This window comes from Pseudorca crassidens, chromosome 9, assembly GCF_039906515.1.
Source record: "Pseudorca crassidens isolate mPseCra1 chromosome 9, mPseCra1.hap1, whole genome shotgun sequence".
Taxonomy (NCBI): domain Eukaryota; kingdom Metazoa; phylum Chordata; class Mammalia; order Artiodactyla; family Delphinidae; genus Pseudorca; species Pseudorca crassidens.
In genome coordinates, this window is record NC_090304.1 from 90,934,290 (window position 1) to 90,956,660 (window position 22,371).

Genomic DNA, 22,371 nt, shown 5'->3' on the forward strand with positions numbered 1-22,371 from the left:
GGCCTCCCACTGCTGTGGCCTCTCCCGCTGCGGAGTACAGGCTCCGGACGCGCAGGCTCAGCGGCCATGGCTCACGGGCCCAGCCGCTCCACGGCATGTGGGATCCTCCCGGACTGGGGCACAAACCCGTGTCCCCTGAATCGGCAGGCAGACTCCCAACCACTGCGCCACCAGGGAAGCCCACCAGCCACTTTTTTTGAGCCTCAGCCTGTATGCCAACTGTCACACCCATTGTATCCCTCAAGCACCATGAACTTAATAAGTCCGAAGGTTAGTTGATCATCTCTTTCTCTGTCCCCTCCCAGTGCCAAATAAAACCTTCTCCTACTCTCCCATTCGTTCTAGTCTCACTTGGTGGCACGGCTGTCCCCAGATTTTCAAGTCACATTGGCCTCCTCTCACCTCTCAGCCCTTAATTTAATCAGCCCTCAGGTTTGCCTTCTCCCTCCAGCTCCCACCTCTCCAACCTCCCTTTGTTCTGGTTCTCTTATCCAGACGATTTCAACAACCCCCTGATTGTTTTTCCCGGCCTTCAGGCTTACACTCCCCACAGGGTAATGTATCTAAAATGCAAATCTGACCCAGCCACTTCTCTGCTTGCATTCTCCCCGCAGTCCCAATAAATTTCATGCTCTCATCAGGACCTAAGTCCTCCCGTGACCTAGGCCTTACCTCTCACCTCCCCCTACCTCGCACTTGAGCTACAGACTGCTTCCGGTTCCCCACACCCCCCCTGACCCTTCATCCTCTGCCTGCTGCCTTTGTCCTCCCCTCTGCCTCCCGGTCTTTCTTTACCTGGCTAACATTCATTTGTACCCCAAGTTCATTTCCATATCATTTATATCAGTGCCGTCTGATAGAGCATTCTGTGATGATAGAAATGTTCTATAATCTGCACTGTCCACTGTGGTAACCAGTGACCACAAGTGGCTATCGAGGGTTTGAAATGTGGCTAGTGCTACTAAAGCAGTGAATTTCTCTATTTCGTTTATAAGTAATTTAAATTTATATAGCCACATGTGTATAGATTCTATACATTCATTTCTTGGGCTCTTGCTGTGTACTGAGCACTGCTAGACCCTGGAGAGTGCAGTAACAATGAATAAGAATTACTTTCCTTCATGGTACCTACAGTCTGGTGGGGAAAACAGATATTAAACAAGTAATTTCAAGGGTGATGTATGCTACAAAGAGAGATTGGTAAAATGCAAGAGACTCTAACTCAGATTAGGGAGTTGTCTGATGGGCTGCTGTAACAAAATATCACAGACTGGGGGGCTTAGGCAACAGAAATTAATTTTTGTCACAGTTCTGGAGATCAGAAGACCAAGATCAAGGTATTAGGTTTAGTTTCTCCTGAGCCCTCTCTCCCTGGCTTGTAGACAACCCCCTTCTTACTGTGTCCTCACATGGTCTTTTTTCTGTGTGTGCACATCCCTGGTGTTTCTTCCTCCTCTTATACAGACATCAATCCAATTGGTTTAGGGCCCCACCCTTATGACCTCATTTATCCTTCATGACCTCTTTAAAAGCCCTGTCTCCAAATACAGTCACACTGAGGGGATTGGGGCTCCAACACATGAATTGGGGCAGAGGGGCACAATTCAGCCCACAAATAAAGGCTTCCCTAAAGGATGAGATTTAAGCACAAATCTGAAGTCTGAGTAGGAGTTGGCCACTGGGGAGAGGGTAGGGGAGTATTCTAAATGGGGAGAAAGTACGTAGGAAAGATGGAAGTTAAGAGCAAGTGTGGTACTTTTGAGAAACGGAAAGATTAAAAAGCTCAGTATAGCTGGAGAGAATAGATCAAGGAGAGAAGGGTCCCATCTGAGTCCAGAAAGGCCAGGTCAGGAAAGACCTTGGAAGCCACAGTAAGGAATTCGTGTTTATCCTGAGAGCAATGGGAATCCTTTGGAGGGTTTACTCAGAGCAGAAACATGGTCAAATTTACACCTTAGAAAAGTCACTCTGGCAGTGGTACACTGGAGGGGAGAAGCAAACAGGTGCTGAGAGCCAGCTAGGAGGCTGTTACAGTGCTCCAGGGAGAAGAGACTGTGGCTGGAATGGACACAAGTAGACAGATTGGAGACATAATTCAGAACTTACTTGACAGGCTTTAGTGTTGATGGCTGTGAAGGTGGAGGGAGAACAAAGGCTTAAGGATGAGCCTGAGAGTCTTGATTGAATGACAAGTGGATGGTTGGACCATCTGCTGAGATAGGGGCATTTGAAGGAGGAACAGTCTGGGGAGAAAGAGGATAGGCAGATGAGTAAGGCATCCCAGTGAAGATGTTCAGAAGGCAGCTGGCTTTGTGAGTCTGAGCCTAAGCGAGAGAGAGTGGCTGGGGAGGTCAACTTAGGAGGCACTGGCATCTGCATGGTATTTGGAGCCGTAGGAGGGAACAGGAATTCCTGGGAAAGGTGTAGAAAAAGAGAAGAGGGCTCGGGCAGAGAGTCTACAGAGAAAAAGTCAAAAAAATCTACAAATAAATTATTAAAGTAAAGAAGAAAATCGAGCAAGGTTTTTGGATACGAGATTAATGTATAAAATTCAGTTGCATTCTTATATACTTCCTATATACCAGCCGCACTTCATTTACAATACCAAAATAAATCCCTCAAAATATATGCAAGACCTTTATGGGAAAGGTTATAAAATTCAATTGAAAGAGCTCCCAGTGGTCAAAACTAGAACAATTTGAGCAAGAAAGCAAACAGTATTGCATTATAGCCCAAAGTATAAAATAAATATCCATGAGTCTATATGGATATAAATAAACGATGAATAGATAAATAAGTAAATAAATATGTAAGGCAAATCTCCCATACAGAAGAATCTCAAACAATTTATGTAGATATTCCTGCGTCTAGAAGGTAGAGCATAACTCTCCACCCCTGAAAGTGAGATACATTTACTGACTTGCTTCCAAAGAGTACAGCACAGGAAAAGAGGAGAAAAGGTAGCTTTAAGATAGAAAAAGCTGACAAACTCTTCCTTAGGTGGTCAAAGTTAACAGCATGATAAATCATATTGATAACGTGTACCCTTAATATGTGCTATGGTCTTCCTCCCCAAATCTTGAGAACCTCAGTCTGACTGTGACAGTAACATCAGGTAAACCCAAACTGAAAACTATTCTACAAAAAATACCTGACCAGTAATTCTCAAAACTGTCAAGGAAAACAAAGAAGGTCTGAGAAGTTGTCATGGCTCAGAGAATTATAAGGAGACATGACTAAATGTAATGTGATATCCTAGATGGTATCCTGGAATGGAAAAAGGATATTACAGAGAGATTAATGAAATTAGAATAAAGTTCAGAGTTTAGTGAATAAAAATTTTAATTAAAAGACATAAAATATCTAAATAAGTGGAGGCATATTTTATCATGGATGGGAAGACACATTTGGTAAGGAAATCTGTTCTCAAATTATTTTCTACATTCAACACAATTTAGATCAAAATCCCAAAAATGTTTTGTTTAGAGTTCAACAAGCTGATTCCAGAGTTCACACAGAAGAGCAAAGGGCCAAGAATTAATCCAGAAAATTTTGCAGGAAAATAAGAAGGTGGGATCTCCCTATCCGATGTTCAAGACTCATTATAAAGCTGTAGTAATTACGCACGGAAGGTTTGGTGCTGAAAAAGATGTCATCCAGTAGAATGGGATAAAGAGCCTAGAGCAGGTTCACGCATGTAACAGGGATGGCACAACACATCGGTGGCAAGGCAGGGACTCTTCAACAAATGGTGCTCGTGCCCTATGCGAAGTCAGCTCCAGGGGACTTCGCTGGTGGTCCAGTGGTTAAGACTCTGCACTTGCACTGCAGGGGGCACGGTTGCAATCCCTGGTCTGGGAATTAAGATCCCCCGTGCCAGGCGGTGTGGCAAAAAAAAAAAAGTCAGCTCCAGGTGGATTAAATACCCTAATGAGAAAAACAGAACGTTAAAACATACAGAAGACATATAAGAGTATATTTGTAAACCTAATATACACAAAAGGCATAAAGCATAACGGGAAATATTGGTACATTTAACACATAGAAAATTTCTTCAACAAAAGCTTCCATAAAAACAGATAAAAAGACAAACCATACACAAGGAGATGTTCACAAATACATATCCGTCCAGAATATATAAAGAAATCATAATAAGAAAAAGACAAACAACCCAATAGAAAATTGGCCAAGGATAGGAGCAGGCAGTTGACATATAAGGAAATCCAAATGGCTTACAAACCAATGAAAAGATGGTGATCCCAGTCATGTTCAGGAAAATGCAAATGAAAACATTGAGGAGATAAATGCATTATAGTGGCAACAACTTAAAAGTTTGACAAGCGTTAACTAGGATGTGGAGGCATGGGAACTCTTGTCACAGCTTATAGGAATAAACCTTGATACAGCTGTAACCTGAGAAATATGTCACATGTGTGCATGGGGAAATATGTACACAGATATTCGATTCGTCATTTATTCACTAGCAAAAAATTTAAAAACACCTGGATGTCCATCAATAAGAGAATGGATTTCCTATGGTATATACAGTGATTAAAATAAACCAACTGCAACCATTAGTATCAAGAACAAATCTCTAAAGCATGTTAGGAGAAAAAACTAGGTTGCAAAAGAATGCACATTTTGTAAAAACCATTTATTTAAGATGTTTAAATACACACATATACACAAATTCTCTAGTAGGTGAATAGGTTCTGGGGATCTAATATACAGCATGGTGACTATTGTTAACAGTACTGTACTATACACTTTAAAGTTGCTGAGAGAGTAGATCTCAAATGTGCTCACCACACACACAAAAAATGAAATTATATGAGGATATGGGTGTGTTAACTAACCTTGGTGTGGGAATCATTTCTCAGTATATACGTGTATCAAATCACCATGTTGTACACCTTAAACTTACACAATGTCATGTGCCAATTGTATCTCGGTAAAGCTGGAGAAATAAAAGTCCTTCCCCATGAAATTTTCTACACCACCTTTTAAGTGAATGGAGTCTTTCTTTTTGAAGACCTTGCTTGAATGATTCACCTCTGATTTCTCCTCTAGCCAATTTAATTCAGGAGATGAATTCTGATGACCCAGTCGTACAAGAGAAAGCTGTTCTCGAGACAGAAAAGAGACTGAAGTTTACAGAGGAAGACCAAGAGGAGGACGAGTGCAGGACCACCGTGAACAAGACCATGATCAGTCCTCCACAAGCTCCCACAAAGGTGCCCTTTCCCTATGGTGGAGTTATCTAAGTAGACAGAGTGAGAAGGTCTGCATAAAGCAGAGGAAGTAGTGGTTTAATCTCAACTGCCTGGTGAGGCTGAAATAGCCTTTTGATTTTTAGATTCACTTAGATTTATTTTCCACAAGGAAGTATAAACTCTGATTTCTTGATCTTTCTGGGTCATCCTTAAACAACCCTTTGGGTTTGTTTTAATGAAAATTTGGCCTCTCTACCCACTGAGCTTGTGACCATTTTTAAGCCGCTAAGTAATATATTCTACTAACTCATATTTCCAGCTCATACAGCCACAGCGGCGGTCCCATGACCTGCTCGCCCTTGTTTCTGTAGATGCAGCCCCATAACAATTGTGCCCATAACTAGATCTCCTGATTTACAGCAAGCCCCCTGAATTTTGAGCCTTTCAGTATCGATGGTTAAAGGAAATTACCCTACTCCCCACTTGTAATTGATCTGCCTTCTTGCTTCATAGATGTATAAATGAGGGAGTGGTTTTTGAAATTTGTGTCTTTGTTTTTATGATAACCTGTGCCCTGCAGAATACAGATGAAATAAACACAGGTAAGTACAGCATCTCTCTTTCCAATGTGTATTATTCCTTTAGGATCAGTGCTTATTGACTGTAGCTTCCAGACCCTTAAATTATAGCCTCTGGGCTTACAAACAACCCATGAACAAAAACCTACTGATCATTCAACTCTGTTACTAGTAGTCAGAGGGGACAGTACTCAGAGGGTTTTTCCTACGTTCTCCTGGGCAGTCTTTTGTAAACTGAATTCAGTTATTCTGTTTCATCCAATTTACTCTTAGCTGCTTAAAGGGATCCAGAGAGTTTCTCAGTTGCTCAGCTCAGAAGCTCATTATGCTAAGTGGAACAAAAAAGTCTGTCTTCAAAGAAAAACTCTTTTAAAAGAGGCATAATTCAAATTTAAAGCACAGACATAGTCACCGTGTATAATAATACATCACACAGATTACCATTTACTGTCAAATTAAGAAAATGTCATTTTAGTTGTCTCCAAATCTGTGTGTGTGTGTGTGTGTGTGTGTGTGTGTGTGTGTTGTGCGCGCGCGCGTACATGTGCCTACATGTGAATGCATGAAAAGTGTGGCTCTAAAACTCTAAAGTAGCTTTTTTCTGAATTTGAGCTAAAGAACTGATTATAGTGTTTGGATTTTTCTTTTTAATATTTGAAATTACGCTGTTGTCAGAGGCCTTCTTGGCTTCTGTGGAGAAGGATGCAAAAGAACGTGCCAAAAGAAGAAGGGAAAACAAAGTCTTAGCAGATGGTAATTGTCAGTCTTTTCACTTTTCAATAGCCAGGGTGATTTGTGCTAGAAAGAGCAAGGAAGTCTCTATGCTAAAGTCTGAGGACATCAAGATTCCCAGTGGGTGGGTCCATGATGGGCCTGAGGCAGTGGGACGTGGCCAGGCAGAAACTAGTCTGTTTCCTGTTCCCACAGGAGCAGGCAGGGAGTCAGACACAGCCCTGAGTCAGCCTCCACAGTCAGACCTTTCTAAAGCACATGGATGGATGTAGCAGCACTAAGTGATGCTTGGAACGTAGGGAGGGATGGGAGTGAGGTACTACTGTCCAGCCTGAGGCACAGATGAAGGAATGAAAAAGAAAAATGAAACAAGCAAACAAAGCTGGGAGAAGGGAGAGGGGAAATAAAGGAAAAGAAAGAACTGGGGTTGTGTGTGTGGTGAGGAAGATACACATGGCAGAGGAATGCTTTCAGCACTTATTTTATACCACTCAGTGGTGTGTGTGCTGCAGATCTGAACGATTCCGTATTTGCTAGAAAATTCGTTGTTTGAATCTCTTTATGAGACGTTTGAATGTGCAGACTTGCCCTTTGTGGCAAGTCTGGGGTGTTCTGAGCCTTGAGGCAGAGACCTTTACTTGTTCTGAGAAGCTGCTTAGAAGACTTCGGGTAGATTGAGAGAACAGAAACCGACCTGGAATTACCTGCAGAGCGAAGTAAGTGACAGGCCCCCTTTGGATGCATGGAAGCTCTGACCTTCGAAGTAGAGTTGGAAAATCAGGACAGTGAAGTCTGAAAGAATTTTCCAGTGTGTGGGGAGAGCTCACCTGTGTAACTTCTATTCTCACAGCCCTAAAAGAAAAGGGGAATGAAGCATTTGTCAAAGGTGATTATGAAACAGCCATCCTGTGCTACAGTGAGGGTTTGGAGAAGCTGAAGGACATGAAAGTACTGTACACCAACCGAGCCCAGGTGAGTGATCCAAGGATGTGTCCACGGGCTTTCCTCAGGGAACAGTAGCCACTAACCTTGTGAAAGCAGAGAAAGATGAGCCCAGACGGCGCCAGCGTTGTGCTCGTAACCGTGTAACGGCTGGCTCTGGCCGGGTTGGGGGTGGGGCTGATTTGTGTGGAGTATTTGCCAATTTCCATGGTGTAGATACTTACGCTGTGGTTCAATCTCAAGCTACCAGCTTGGAATCATTGAAGGAGAGCTTGGGAACAGCTACACATAATCAGTTCTCTCCATAGTAGAAGTCAGCTCCAGCACATCACTGATGGTACCCAGGCACTTTCCCTCGTGTATAGACAAGGAATCTAATGGAATGAGACAGTCTATGAGACCTTGGAATTCTGCCACCACTGAAGTTGTTCAGCTTCTTTTTTTGATGCCAGTCTACGCTCCTAAGGGTTACTCTCCTGTTAATTTCTTACCCATCGTTTCAATCCCTCCTTGATTAAGCTTCTGTGACTGGGGTATACTGGAGAGCTAATGGGCCTAGAGCCAATTTCTCAGAAATTTTGAGTTTCTGAAGTCCCTCATACCTCCGTTTTATATCACAGACGAGCTCAGATTCCTGGAACACCAGGTAAAAACCATCACCCAGATGTTTATTATCTACTACTTAATGAAGGGCAAAATTAATAGTTCTCAGTTGAAACAAAAATGTCACCTGTGACCTTATCTTTGAAAACTACTTGAGTTTGTGTATGGAAGAGCTCTCTGCTGCTCAGGCCTGAAAAATTGGCAGATTCGTGGACATGATTATCCAATGATCAGGATATGTCAGCAGGACCTGGGTGAGATGAACTTGACACCATGTCATTTACAAGAGGGAGAGATTCATCAGCTCCAATTTCTATAACTCAAGATTAAGAAGATCCTGCTGTGGTATGTTGAGGAAGAGTGCAAGAAACAGGACGTTAGCAGTCCAGAAAGTCTGGGCAGTGACAGTGATTTAATGATAAATAAATCCAAGCACAACATAAGCTCATTAGTTCAGCAGTTTGGATAAATCGGACTCGAGTTGAGGTGTCGTTTACCTAGCCCCATTTGTGGAGAAAAATTGTAATAAAGAAGAGAATCAGTAAATAAAATGGCCAGAGGTTGATTTTGCCATGTACTTCTTATCCCCCTAACAAGATTATAAACTTTTTGAAGGTAAAAACTGCCATGTACTTTTCCCCCTAATGCTTTACTTATAAGAGATGTTCAATAAATCCTTGTTAAGTTACATAACACTGGGTGGAGGCATAATAAGTCCATTTAAGGGAATGGAGTTTCTGTTGACACATCAAAAGGAACATTTAAATGCAAACAATTAATAGAATAATCACAGTTCCTTTTTATTTATCACCAAATTTGGTCTCCAGAACATTTACCTACTGATGCTTATTCAGTCTTGTTACTCTGAAGTTATTTGAAAGCTGTAAAATTGAATTGCCTTTAAAATGTTATATAATTCAGACTTATACTAATTCAGATGGTCTATACCCTGATTCATCTAAATTAGTTACATTTTTACTGTACTCAAGTTTAAGCAGCACTTCGATTAGTTCTGGAGAATCACATTAAGAATGACTGTGGATAAAAATAAGTAAATGCAATGAAAAGCTTTGGGAAGGCAATTCCTCCCACTTTTCCCAAAGAGAAAGCTTATTCAGAGACAAATAAATGCAAAATGTGCTGCCTGGTGTTAAGAATCATTTGAACCGTTGACTATTTTTAAAATGCCTCCCTGTTTGCACGCAGTGTTAGAAAACACTTAATAAGGACCCTGTGAACTGAGAGTTGCTGCTTGCTGGAGAGAAAACCTACCCTTTCATCGCCGTGTTTTTCTCCTGGAGCTAATGTTATGATCAATAAATTGCTGGTGTAATTTAGATAAATCAAGAGTTTAACTGCCATTTGGAAAAGTCATTCTTTTTAAAATGTGGAAAAACAAAAGAGAACAGGGAATTCATAGGGTGTTGGGTCTAAGCTTTAAAAAAAGAAAAAGAAAGAAAAGTGAAAGGCTCTGTAGAAAAATTGTTGAAGCCCATATAGAATGTTTCAGAGTCTGTATCCTGAATAACAGTGTCGTGAAATTATGACTACGGTTGTCTAGAAGGATGTTCGTTTCTTCCTCACATCCTCTGACTTTCTAATGAAACCCCACACCCAGAGGAAAGGGTGGTGCTTTATAGAACAGAGGGCTCAAAGAGGCGTTGCCTTCAATTAGTACTGAAGCCCTGTTAATGAAAGCACTGCATAGCAGCTTCCTATGTATTGGTGCGAAGAGCTGCCCGGCAGAAATCCCACTAGCTGGCTATTGCCTGCTCTCTCCTCACTTTGGTTGAATGCTTAGATTTCTCATGAATTATAACACTAACCTCATATTTGGCCTGTCCATGTAAATATCTCATCAGATTTATTGTTCAGAGTGTCACAGTGCCCTGGTACAGTTTTGATCATGGGCAAACCTCCATGGGGTATTGGGTCTATTGTTGGTGACCGATGGGACCCTGGTGCCTGGTTTTCCTTTCTTCCAACAGGGTGATCATTGCTGCTTCTTAGGGAACTTTCCAAAAGAAGAGCCCTTAAAGTCTACTTTGTGCAACTTGATAAGAATTTATTAAGCACCTTTCATGTCCAGTAATTAAATACAGAGGATATAGTAGCCATGGTGCTTGCTGTTAAATGACTTCATTTGTTTATAGATCACACCTCTTTGAAACTATAAATGAACTAGATTCTTAATTCGGTTTAGTTTGAGTGGATCACAGAATTCTGAGTTAATTCTTGATTTTCAAGATTTTCCCCAATTCTAGGAGATCCCGGAAGAAAGCCCCAAGGCATTTGAGACCGAGGGCTCCTGGGGGTGGTCTGACTCTTAAATGTCAGCTCATTTCCTATTTCTCTTCCTGCTTGCTGCACTCATGAGGAAAGAAGGGGAACTTTTTCTTAAGCGTATTTCCATAACAGCTTTATTGAGATACAATTGATATAACCTACAATCCCCCATTGAAAATGTACAATTCAGTGGTTTTTGGTGTATGCAACCAAATAGGCTGTGTGCAACCCTCGCCCACAGCCAATTTTAGAACAGTTTCATCATCCCCCAGAGAAGCCCGTACCCTTTAAGCAGTCGCTCCCCAGTCCTCCCCCCTCCCCCACCCCAGCCCTAGGCCACCACTAATCTACTTTCTGTCTCTATACATCTGCCTATTCAGGACTTTTCATATAAATGACATCATACAATGTTTATCCTTCCACTTAACAGTGTTTCCGGGGTCCCTCCATGTTGTAGATGCGTCAGCACTTCATTCCTGTTTATTGCCAAATAATATTTCATTGCCTAGATCTACCACATTTTGGCTATCCATTCAAAAATTGATGGACATTTGAGTCATTTCTGCTTTTTGGCTCTTATAAATAATTCTGCTATGAACACTGGTGTGCAGCGTTTTGCGTGGACATATGTTTATAGTCCTCTTGGCTATCTACCCAGGAGTGAAATTGCTGGATCCTATGGTACCGCTGTGTTTTACCTTTCCAGGAAATGTCAGACTGTCTTTCCAAATTGCTGCACCATTTCACATTCCCACCAGCAGTGTATGAGTGTTCTGATTTCCTGCATTCTCACCAACACTTGTTATTACCTGTCTCTTTGATTCCCTTCCTCATCTGGCTTCCTTCTGGAACATTCACAGCAGGGTAGCCTCCAGAAGCTAGCTCTTCCTTTGTAGGGGTGGTCAGTGCGCTGGGTACTGTCTGTTTGCCCCTCCAGATCCTCCTCTGCCCTGCTCTGTGCCCTGGGGGATTGACCTCTGTGGACTGCCCTCTTGGCTTCCCAACTTTCTAACTGCCATTTGGGTTCAGCCAACGAGCTGAGAAGGAAGGAGGAAAGTGAACTGCGGCTTTACTCTCCCAGCTTCTGCTCTACCAACTCAGCTCCTGTTGAGCGGCACTCTTCACAAAGCGACCCTCTCCCGTTTTGTTCATTGCTCCTCCCTCTGCCTCTTCAGGTCTGGCAGTGGTGATGGCTATCCATTGCTGGTCTCCCTCCACCCTGCCCTCACCCTGTGAATAGTCCCTTTATTAAACTCTCCCCGGTTACCCCTTGTGAGTGGCATCCGTTTCCTGCTGGGACCCTGACTGCTACAGGTAGGGACGAGTAACTTCTCATCACCACTCTCCTGCCCGACTACTCTTTCTGTGTTAACGGAAGACTGCCGGCTACAGAGCTGTGTATGAATAGCAGCTGTTTGTGTCCTTACAGGCTTATATCAAACTTGGGGACTACCAGAAGGCACTGGTGGATTGTGACTGGGCTCTAAAGGTAAGAAGATCGTTTCCTCTTCCACATGATGGAGCTGGGCTTGCTGGGGCCAGATGTCTCAGTCCTGAAGTGAACAGAGGGGAGCTGCCAGTGTATTATGGCAGGACAGGGTGTAGGCTCTGCAGTCAGAGCCTCAGTTTCCTCATCTGTAAAATGGGAACGAATAGAATTGTCGTGAGGGCTACGATAACGCACTCGGTGCCTTGCCCGTGGGAAGTACTCTGGAGAAGCTGCTGTTAATATTGGTTTTCAGGGTTTTATCACAATGGCTCACCCTTCACTGTTGTGTTATCAGGTGCTTTGCTCCACGTGGTAGTGGAGACGCCTCCTTCTCTTTCCAGAGCTGACCTCGGGGGCTTCTTTCCACAGTGTTGCCATTCTTCCTCATCAGTTCGGGCTTTTCCTCTCCGGTTCTGATAATTTGGAAATGTATCATAGCACCCCTTCTTTGTAGAGGAATAATCAAAAGAAAGAGTTCCTGTCGTTCAGCTTGGATACTAGTCAGGCCTCAGGCTGATAGCCTAATACTGTGCATGTATTTCCTCTGAAACCTGACAGAATAGATAATCAAAGGTGGAGAGAAGGAAGGACTGTTGGTAGAAATATTAGAAGGGTTTTAAAAGAGAAATGTCATGATCACTTCATAGGAACATTATTTCAGATGACTAAATATTTAAATAACCCTTAATCCACATTCCCCCAAGTTACTCTGTCACAGGGGCTTAACTAAATAACCAAAAACAGTGCTTCTCAGCCTTCCTTGCTGAAGTGCTAACAGAATAAACATGAGCCCCTGGAGGGTCTAGAAGCAGAGAGCATGAAATTTCTTTTTAGACACATGTTTTATCTTAAAAATCCTTGCAAATTTTGCATTGCATGCCATAAGATGTTATCTATTTGTCTTAATATAGCCATGTTATTTTAAATAATTTATAATCAAGTAAAGTTGAAGTGCCGGGAGAACGTGCCAGGTTTATCCTATGCCATAGCTTCCCCTGGTCCAGCACTGCCTACCCCAGCTTAGTGAGCGTGGCCCCCAGACAAGAGCACATCGCAACAGCAGCACATTGGCCACACCTGCTTCCTTACTTTTTATTGAAAGGGTATGCAAGAAAACAGGGGAATTCGAAGCTCACCTTTACTAACAACGGTTTATAAAACACGAGCATCCCACCAAAATGGATATCTGGAGTGCCTGATTTCTTTACCCCCTAGAAGATACGGTGTGGGGGACACCTTGTCCCATTGCATCGTGACAGTCTTTAAGTGATGAGAACTGCCCCAGACTGACGCCATTAGGTTCTCCACAGCTCCAGTGGAGATCCATTAGCCTGCTTTGTCACCTTATATGATCATGACTTTTTTCTACTATCATCTGTAAGAGAAGAAAGAGGCAAGGGCGTTTTTCTCTGGTGTTTCAGCAATAACAGCAAAAGCTGCCGTTCGCTGCACGCTGGCCGTGAGCTGTCTCATTGGAGCCTCGCAGCCTTCTTTTCTGTTCTGGTCAATTCCACAGTTATGCTCATCTTTCTGACAAGGAAACAGAGCCTCAGAGATTAACTATGTAAACTGTGTGGGATCACATAGCTAACGTTGGCCTAACTGTAGGCTGATGCCCTGAATTGTTGACTATAAACAGCTTCTCCACAGAATCCAGGAAACCCCATCATCCCTGGGTGTGGCTTTCATTCCTTCTGTGGCAGAAACAAGGTCTCCTTGTGGGGCTTCCAGGAGCATCTTTTCTGCTCTGAAAAGGACCAAAGAGGTAGTCACAGCCTCGTGCTGATTCAGGACGACGCACTGGCCCATTCCCAAATGTTCACTGAAACACGATGTTATTAACGGTGAAACTGAGGCAAAGCAGGCCCAGCACAGCTGACATTAAAAAGTGCTGACACCCAGCAGCCAGCCTTGTTAAATGCCCAGCAAGGCTCCCGTTGAAGACGATCGGGTAAACACTTGGAGGGATGGGAAAAAAATGTATAAGGAATTCTAAAAACTGACAATCATTGGCTCTACGTGGAAGCTGTGAATTAAAAGAAAAAGTTTCACTCCTTTTAAACATTAGCAGTGAATGTCAGCGGCACTCCATTATTCGTAGTATTAGTACTTTCATGCCAGTTTAATATTTTTGACACTTGTGAATTGGCAGAGACAAGCCCATGTGATGACATTTCAAGACTGATCTTCCTAGTCAGGGAAGATAAGGCAGCGAAGCTGGTTTTAATTAGGATAAGAATCATTTCTTTCTTGGCAGAACTCTTCCTGCACAATAAACTGCACCTTCCTCTGAAGGCAGGATTCCTTTTGAGGGGACCTGGGGTTCAACTGAGAGAATCCTGGTGAGGGTTGGTACCTCATCGAAGGAGAAAGGGCCTATTAGTGAGAAAATCCATTCGTGGCCCTTTGTGTTAGTGTCTGAGTAAATGTGGTCACGATGCACCCCTCGCGATGGCACAGTGGGACGTGGACGCGATCTGGGGCTCCTTTTCCCCTGTTGGAACCCTGCCGCCCTGCCGGTGAAGGTGCTGTGAAGAGGTGGCTTCTGCGAGCTGCGGTGCCAGAGTTTCCGTTCCCTTTGACAGTTCCCTTCCTGCTTCCTCAGTTCCATCCTCTGTGAGTTCTCCAGGGTTCACTCCACAGCTCCCTGCCTTTCTTCCTCCTACAGTTTCTTCCTCAAAGCTCTCGTCTCCTCTGTCAACTGTCATTCTTGCAAATGGCTCTCACATCTGTATTTCAGCTGCCCCCCACCCCTCAGGTTTCCATGTGATTGTCTTTGCATCCTCTGAAACACAGTATGTCTTTGTTAGACTGTATGTCTTCAGAGTGGATTTCCTTCTACTCAACTGCTATAGCACTTTTCTGAGGGAGATCTGGTGTCATTTTTAAGCCTTTGGGTCCTGGAGTCAAATGGCTAGATTTTAATCCCAGCTCTTCCACTTAGTTATCTATGTGACCTTGAACCTCTCCAACCCCTAGTTTCCTCATATGTGAAATGGGGTTAATAATTATCTCTACTTCATAAAGTTGTTATAAAGTTTACATGAGGTAATTCATGTGAACCATATGGTCAGGACTGAACAATAACGCACTAATATTATTACCGTCATTCACTTAGCAACGAATCAGGAAATGATATTCATGAAAATGCATCTATAAAGGCCTCTCCAAATATAACAGTTATTGTTACCCCTTCTATTATTCTTTAGCTTTTCTTTAAATTTTCCTTTTTGCCCTGAGATGGATTGCTTTTGCTGTAACTGCAACAACAGCAGCTAATCCTCTATTACCTGGTACCACAGTGTTTTACACACATTCCCTCCTCACAGTGGCCCAAGAGAGGCACTATTATGATCTCCACTTTGCAGATGAGGAAAATGAGCCTCAGAAAAGCTGGGTGGCCTGGCCAGCGTGCCACTTCTGGTGAGAGGCAGACAGGGCTTCACCCAGGACTTTCTAGACGCCTGAGCTTGGACCCTTAACCTCTTTACATCTATACCCCTGATGGCATCCAACCAAGCACAATGCCTGACACATAAAAGGGATTCAATGAATTAACTGGATGCTTTAAAGTATAGTTTATGTCTTTGTGCCACATCATTCCCTCTGGAGTTATAATAATTCAAAGCAGGCAGGTGCAGGGCCCCCTGTGCAAGCGGTATCGTTTCAGCCATGAGTTTCATAAGTTTTGAAGGGGGCATCCCTCCTGATCGTAAGTGATAGGAACGCAAGTTCTTAGTCTATATGTCATGGTTTATTTCAAGGAAGGAACATAAATATATAATAGTAACCTCAGCTGTTTACGCAGCGTAAATTTTCCTCCCTTTTAATAAACCAGTGGTTCTCAAACTTGGTTGCACATTTATATCACCTGGAGAGTTTAAAAAATTATTGATGCCTGGGTCCTACCCACTAGTATAATTTAACTGATGTGAGTTTCAGCTGGGCCATCAGGACTTTCACAAGCACCTGGGTGATTCTAGTGTTCAGCCAAGGCCAAGAGCTCTTCCGAACTAAAGGTTTCTGGTTTGTGTCCTAGTCGTCTCATTAGATGGAAATGAAAACTGGCAAGTATCGTGAATTAATTTAATAGAGAGCTTACTTGTGCATCCAGGCTCCTTGCAGGCATCAATTAGTTTGGTTACAGATACACAGAAAAGTCTTAATTGTCAACTCTGGTGGCTGTCCTGAGAATCAAAGCACTGCCCTATCCCTATTAGCTGGGCAGTTGGGGGAGGGGCTGATAACTTCAAATCTTCCAGAACATCTGATCAGTGATTCTCTGTTATGCAGTGTGATGAAAAATGCACAAAAGCATATTTCCACATGGGAAAAGCCCACCTGGCCCTAAAGAACTACAGTGTGGTAAGTGCTAGAGGAACCTTAAGTGGCATGTTTGATCTCGGAGCAGTGCTTCAGATTGTCTCAGAGAAGAACCACATTCCTCCAAGTTGATGAGCTATTAATCCACTTCTTAGTATTTTCCAGGGTAAATCTTAAGATCTTAGAGCTGGGAAGGATGTTGAGTGTCATCTGATAATAGCCCCACCTGCTGTAGAAATCTCTTCTGCAGTATCTTCTACCAGTGTCCGTCCAGTCCCGGGATGAGCATCTCTGGAGAGAAAAGACATAAGCAAAAAGATGAAAAAACAAAATGCACTTGTAATCTCATCTCCTGAAAGTAACCATACAGAGAGATATACACACTAAGATATTGGATATTGTTAGTAGCAGCTTTATTGAGATATAGTTCACGTATCAAACAATTCCCCTATTGGAAAGTATACAATTCAGTGGTTTTTAGTGTATTCACGGAGTTGCACAACCATCACCACAATCAGCTTTAGAACATTTTTGTCACTTTGTCAAAAACACCTATACCCATTAGCAGTCACTCCCCTCCCTTCCACCCCACCCTCAACCCTAGACAACTACTGATCTACTTCTGTCTCTATACATTCGCCTATTTTAGACCATTCATATAAATAGAATTATACAATATGTGGTCTTTAGTGACTGACTTCATTCACTTAGCATAGTGTTTGCAAGTTTCATCCATGTTGTAGTATGTACAGTACTTTTTTTTTTTTATTGCTGAACAATATTCTATTGTATGGATATACCACATGTTATTTATCCATTTGTCACTTGATGAACATTCAAGTTGTTTCCACTTTTGGTTATTATGAACATCCATGTACAAGTTTTTGTGTGGACACATGTTTACAGTCCACTTGGCTATACACCTAGGAGTGGAACTGCTGAGTCGTGATAACTCTATGTTTAACCTTTGGAAGAACTTCCATCTTGTTTTCCAAAGTGGCTGCTCCATTTGACATTCCTGCCAGTAGTGTATGGTTCCAGTTTCTCCACATCGTGAACAATACTGGTTATTTATTTTTCTTTTCTGTTATACCCATCCTGATGAGTATGAAGTGGTATTTCATAATTTTGACTTGCATTTCTCTGATGGCTGATAATGTTGAGCATCTTTTCACGTGCTTATTGGCCATTTGTGTATCTTCTTAGGAGAAATGTCTCTTCAGATCCTTTGTCCATTTGTTCATTAGGTTATTTGTCTTTTTATATTGAGTATAAATATATTCAATATAATATAAATTGAATATTTATATAAATATTCAATATAAAGTAATATAAATATTATATATAGTAATATAATATTCAATATAAATTCTGGATACAAGTCCCTTATCAAATAAATGATTTGAAAATATTTTCTCCCATTCTCTGCCATTCTCTGTGTTGTCTTTTCACATCATAGCACAAAAGTTTTTAATTTTGATGAAGTCTAAATTACCTATTTTTTTCTTTGGTCGCTTGTGCTTTTGATATCAAACCTAAGAAACCGTTGCCTAATCCAAGATGTAAGAGTTTTATGGCTTTAGCTCTTTCATTTGGATCTCTGATCCACTTTGAGTTAATTTTTGTATATAGTGTGAGGAAGGGATCCAGCTTCATTCTTTTGCATGTGGATCTCCAGTTGTCCCAGCACCATTTGTTGAGAAGACTGTCTTGTCTCCCACTGAATGATTTTGGCACCCTTGTCAAAGATCAATTGATCATAAATGCATAGGTTTATTTCTGGACTCTCAATTTTATTCCATTTGTTTATGTCTACTCTTATACCTATGCCACATTGTCTTGATTCTTACAGCTTGTAGTAAATTTTGAAATTGGGAAGTGTGAGTCTTCTAACTTTGTTCTGCTTTTTCAAGATTGTTTTAGCTATTCTGGGTTACTGGAATTACCATACAGATTTCAGGATCTGCTTTGTCAATTTCTGCAAAGAAGCCAGGTGGAATTTTTTTTAATTGAAGTATAGTCGATTTACAATGTTGTGTTAGTTTCAGGTGTACAGCTAAGTGATTCAGTTATACATATATATATACCTATTTTTTCAGATTCTTTTCCCTTATACGTTGTTACAAAATATTGAATAGTTCCCTGTGCTATACAGTAGGTCCTTGTTGGTTATCCATTTTATATATAGTAGTGAGTATATGTTGATCCCAAACTCCTAATGTATCCCTCTTCCCCCTTTCCCCTTTGGTAACCATAAGTTTGTTTTCTGTGTCTTTGGATCTATTTCTGTTTTGTATATAAGTTCATTTGTATCATTTTTTTTAGATTTTACATATAAGCAATATCATATGATATTTGTCTTTCTCTGTCTGGCTTACTTCACTTAGTATGATAACCTCTAGGTCCATCCATGTTGCTGCAAATGGAATTATTTCATTCTTTTTTATGGCTGAGTAATATAAATAATAAATGCTGGAGAGGGTGTGGAGAAAAAAGGAACCGTCCTACACGGTTGGATGTAAATTGGACAACAGTATGGAGGCTCCTTAAAAAAACTAAAAATAGAGCTACCATATGATCCAGCAATCCCACTCCTAGGTATATATCCAGAGAAAACTCTAATTCAAAAAGATACATGCACCCCATTGTTCATTGCAGCACTATTTACCATAGCCAAGACATGGAAGCAACCTAAGTGTCCATCGACAGATGAATGGATAAAGAAGATGTGGCACATTTATACAATGGAATATCACTCAGCCAGATAGAATTTTGATGGAGATTGCATTGAATCTGTAGATCAACCTGGGGATTATTGCCATCTTAACAATATTAAGGCTTCCAGTCCATGAACATGAGATATCTTTCCATTTACAAGATATATTATTTTTAAAAAGAAATTGCCCCCGTTGTACATTTTAAAAAATTATTCTTTGTGGATTTTAATTCTAAAAGTAATACAGACTTATTGTAATAAGGTCAAATAATAGAGAAGTAAAAAGGAAAATATTAATCTCCCCCCTCCACCAAGTTCCATTTACTTATTCATTCATTCAGTTAATTAATTCACTCAGCACATATTTAATGCATGCTTCTATGTTCCAAGCACTGTCCTAGGCAACAGGAATACAGTAGCAAACAAGACAAAATCCTTGACTTAAGGGAACTCACATTCTTGTGGTAGGGGCGACTTGTCCCAAGATAGAAGCCAAATAAGTAGATGTGTAGTATGTTAGGTAGCAATAAGTGTTACTGAGAAAACTAAATCAGGAAGTGGTGAAGGTGAGATTGGTTTTACAGAGAGTGGTCAGGGAGGGCTTCTCTGGAGGAAGGGAAGGAGTGAAGTGAGCAAGCCATGTGGATATATTATACAGTGGAAGAGTGGTCCAGATAGAGGGCTAGCTAGAATGGAGTGAGCAAGGAGGGGAGTGAAAGGAGATGAGGTGAGCAGGTTGGGGGGGATACGTGGGGGACTGATCCCCTAGGGCCCTACAGGTTTTTGGAAGGACCTTGGCTTTTATTTTGAGTGAGCTGGGAGCCATCAGAGGGTTTTGAGTAAAGGAGAGAAATGATCTGACTCATGTTTTAAAGGATCACTCTGCTGTATTGAGAATATATCTTGACATGTAAGAAGAGAGAACCAGTCAGAAGGCTATTGCAACAAATTATCCAAGTGAGAGATGATGATGGCTTGGACCACGTTGGTGATGATGAAGGTGGTGAGAAGTGCTGGGGTTCTGCTTATATACTGACAGTGAAGCCAACAAGAATTGCTGATAGATTAGAGCTAGGGTTAAAAAGAAGTTGGATACAGGGTTACTCTCTTAGACCTTTTGGGCTGCTATAACATAATACCATAGATCGGGTGGTTTATACAACAAAGGTTTATTTCTCCCAGTTCTGGAGGCTAGGAAATCCAAGATCAAGATGCCAGCAAATTCAGTGTCTGGTGAGGACCTGCTTCCTAGTTCATAGACAGCCAGCAGGGGTGAGGGAGCTCTCTGGAGTCTCTTTAATAGGGCACTAATCAACTCATGAGGGCTCTACCCTCATGACTTAATCACCTCCCAAAGTCCCCACCTCCAGATACATCACGTTGGGGGTTAGCTTTCAACATCTGAATTCGGGGGGATGCAAACATTCAGTCTATTACAGTTACCATGTTTGATATCCTGCAACACTATTCTCTGTTTTAATGTGATGCTTTTTCTTCAGTTCATTTCTTAATCCTAATCTTCTAGATGAGCCTTGAGCTTTTAAGCTATCTCAGAATGTTTCTTTGTTTTTTGTTTTTTTGGGGTTTTTTTCTGAGCCTTTTCTTTCAGTGACTGGTCACATTGATAGCCCTGAGGACTGTACTGCCCTAAACCCATCATCATGCCCCATTACCAAGAATCTTTCTTTTCCAGAAACTTTCTATCTAACAGTGTCCTCAGTGAGCCTCTCACGCTCAAGTGTTCTAGTTGACTCTTCCATGGCCAGTGAACAGACCCCTTACCAGCTCTTTGCAGCCTGTACGTTTAAATAGGCAGTTCTCGCTTCCTGTTCCCAAGTCTCTGTCAACAGTGTTTCTAGCTTCATTTATTTCCTTATTCCCTGTGAGCATATCTGACAGGTAGCCTCCTGTTCTTTCTCAGTGCAAATATCATATCTGAATTTTGCATTTACCTTATGATTATTCTTATCCCAGCCAGACATGAGCCACGAGAATTGAGGACTGGGTATTTTCCATCACAGGCTGTATCTGACAACACTATTTTTTAAAATAAAATTTGAAATAATACCTGTTGCCCCACAGAACCAAAGAAGCCTAAACAAAATGTCAAATGCATGCTGCGTTCCCCATGCCCGCCTCCGATGCGGGTAGCGGGGGAGGCTGGGAGGAGATAATGATACCCTGTGCCTTTCTTATAATCACCGTTCGCCCCTAACCACTCTTCAAGACCTTGTTTCTTTCTTCCAGTCTAGAGAGTGTTATCAGAAGATCTTAGAAATAAACCCCCAGCTGCAGACACAGGTGAAAGGTGAGACTTCCTGCCGATGTCCTTGTTCAAATTGCACCTCCCCTCTGTGCCCCGGTCCTGGGGTGTCCTCCATGCCTTCTCTGCACTTGGCCGCAAGCACAGCCACGCCCAGCCCTGCACAATCACATCCTCTCATAACAGCCCAGCCTTGCTCCTCTTCCTCTGTTCTTGGCCTTCCTCCTTTTCTCCACCATCCTCCCTCCAAGCCTTCTAGGCAAGGAACAGTGTTGTCCTTGAATAATTCCCAAGATGTTTTAAGATTCCTGGTAGAAACTGTACATGCCTCCTAAAATTTTCCTTGCTGAAGATGAGTCTGAATTATTTTAATGCTTTCTGCCTTTCAGCCTCCCATCCTCAAAAACAGGTTGCTCCATGTGTGGACATGTTGATTGTTAGGGTTTTGTTGTGTTTTCCTTCTTGTTTTGCTAGACTACCTGAATCAGGTAGATCTTCGGGAGAAAGCAGACCTTCAAGAGAAGGAAGCCCAGGAAGCACTGGATTCAGGCACGAATACGGCCGTGACGACCAATAATCTTCTGGAAATTCTTTCCAAGCCTGATCAGATCCCCTTGTTCTATGCAGGGGGGATTGAAATCCTGACTGACATGATGAAGGACTGTAAGCCAGCGATGTGTGTGGTCTCATGAATATTGTCAGTATAAGGGGACAGAGTTTAGAGGTCTGTCCTCACGAGGCAAAGAATCCGTTCCTCCCTTCCTTCCACCAATATTGATTGAAGGTCTACTATAATGTAGGTGCTAGAGGGGGTGCTTAAGAAACATAACCCATCCCAGCTCCATCCCCTCCTCAGAGCATGCTGACACATGACACACATGCTGTAAACACCACACAATACGACACAAAACACACAGACGGCACACACTCCATATATACTCACAACACACACACACAGCATGTGCTCACTATCATGTATACTTATATCACATACATCACACACACACACACACACACCACGCGTGTGGCACAAATATACCATATATGCTTATATCACATACAAGCACACCACACACATTCACCCCTCACGGGTGTTCCCCACATGCTGCACATACCCGCACACCCTTTGCATACCCCACACAGACCCCGTATACACCACCAACACCCTGTACCAGCCCCACAAATTTCCCCCCAACCATAGAGGAATGGAAGACAGAATTTTGTAG

At 42.1% G+C, this 22,371-nt stretch overlaps 1 protein-coding gene across 3 annotated transcripts in view; it reads left to right on the forward strand.

The window, feature by feature from the left end:
- TTC12 (tetratricopeptide repeat domain 12) overlaps positions 1–22,371 on the forward strand; it is a 48,486-nt gene that overhangs the window by 3,082 nt on the left and 23,033 nt on the right. For 2 of the 3 annotated variants that reach the window (XM_067751055.1, XM_067751056.1), the window contains exons 3-10: positions 5,071–5,234; positions 5,794–5,815; positions 6,467–6,544; positions 7,374–7,495; positions 11,784–11,843; positions 16,137–16,208; positions 21,130–21,190; positions 21,620–21,808. In XM_067751055.1, the coding sequence (XP_067607156.1) occupies positions 5,071–5,234; positions 5,794–5,815; positions 6,467–6,544; positions 7,374–7,495; positions 11,784–11,843; positions 16,137–16,208; positions 21,130–21,190; positions 21,620–21,808 (768 nt within the window). The remainder of the gene's footprint in view (positions 1–5,070; positions 5,235–5,793; positions 5,816–6,466; positions 6,545–7,373; positions 7,496–11,783; positions 11,844–16,136; positions 16,209–21,129; positions 21,191–21,619; positions 21,809–22,371) is intronic. The other variant, XM_067751057.1, reaches the window with a different exon arrangement.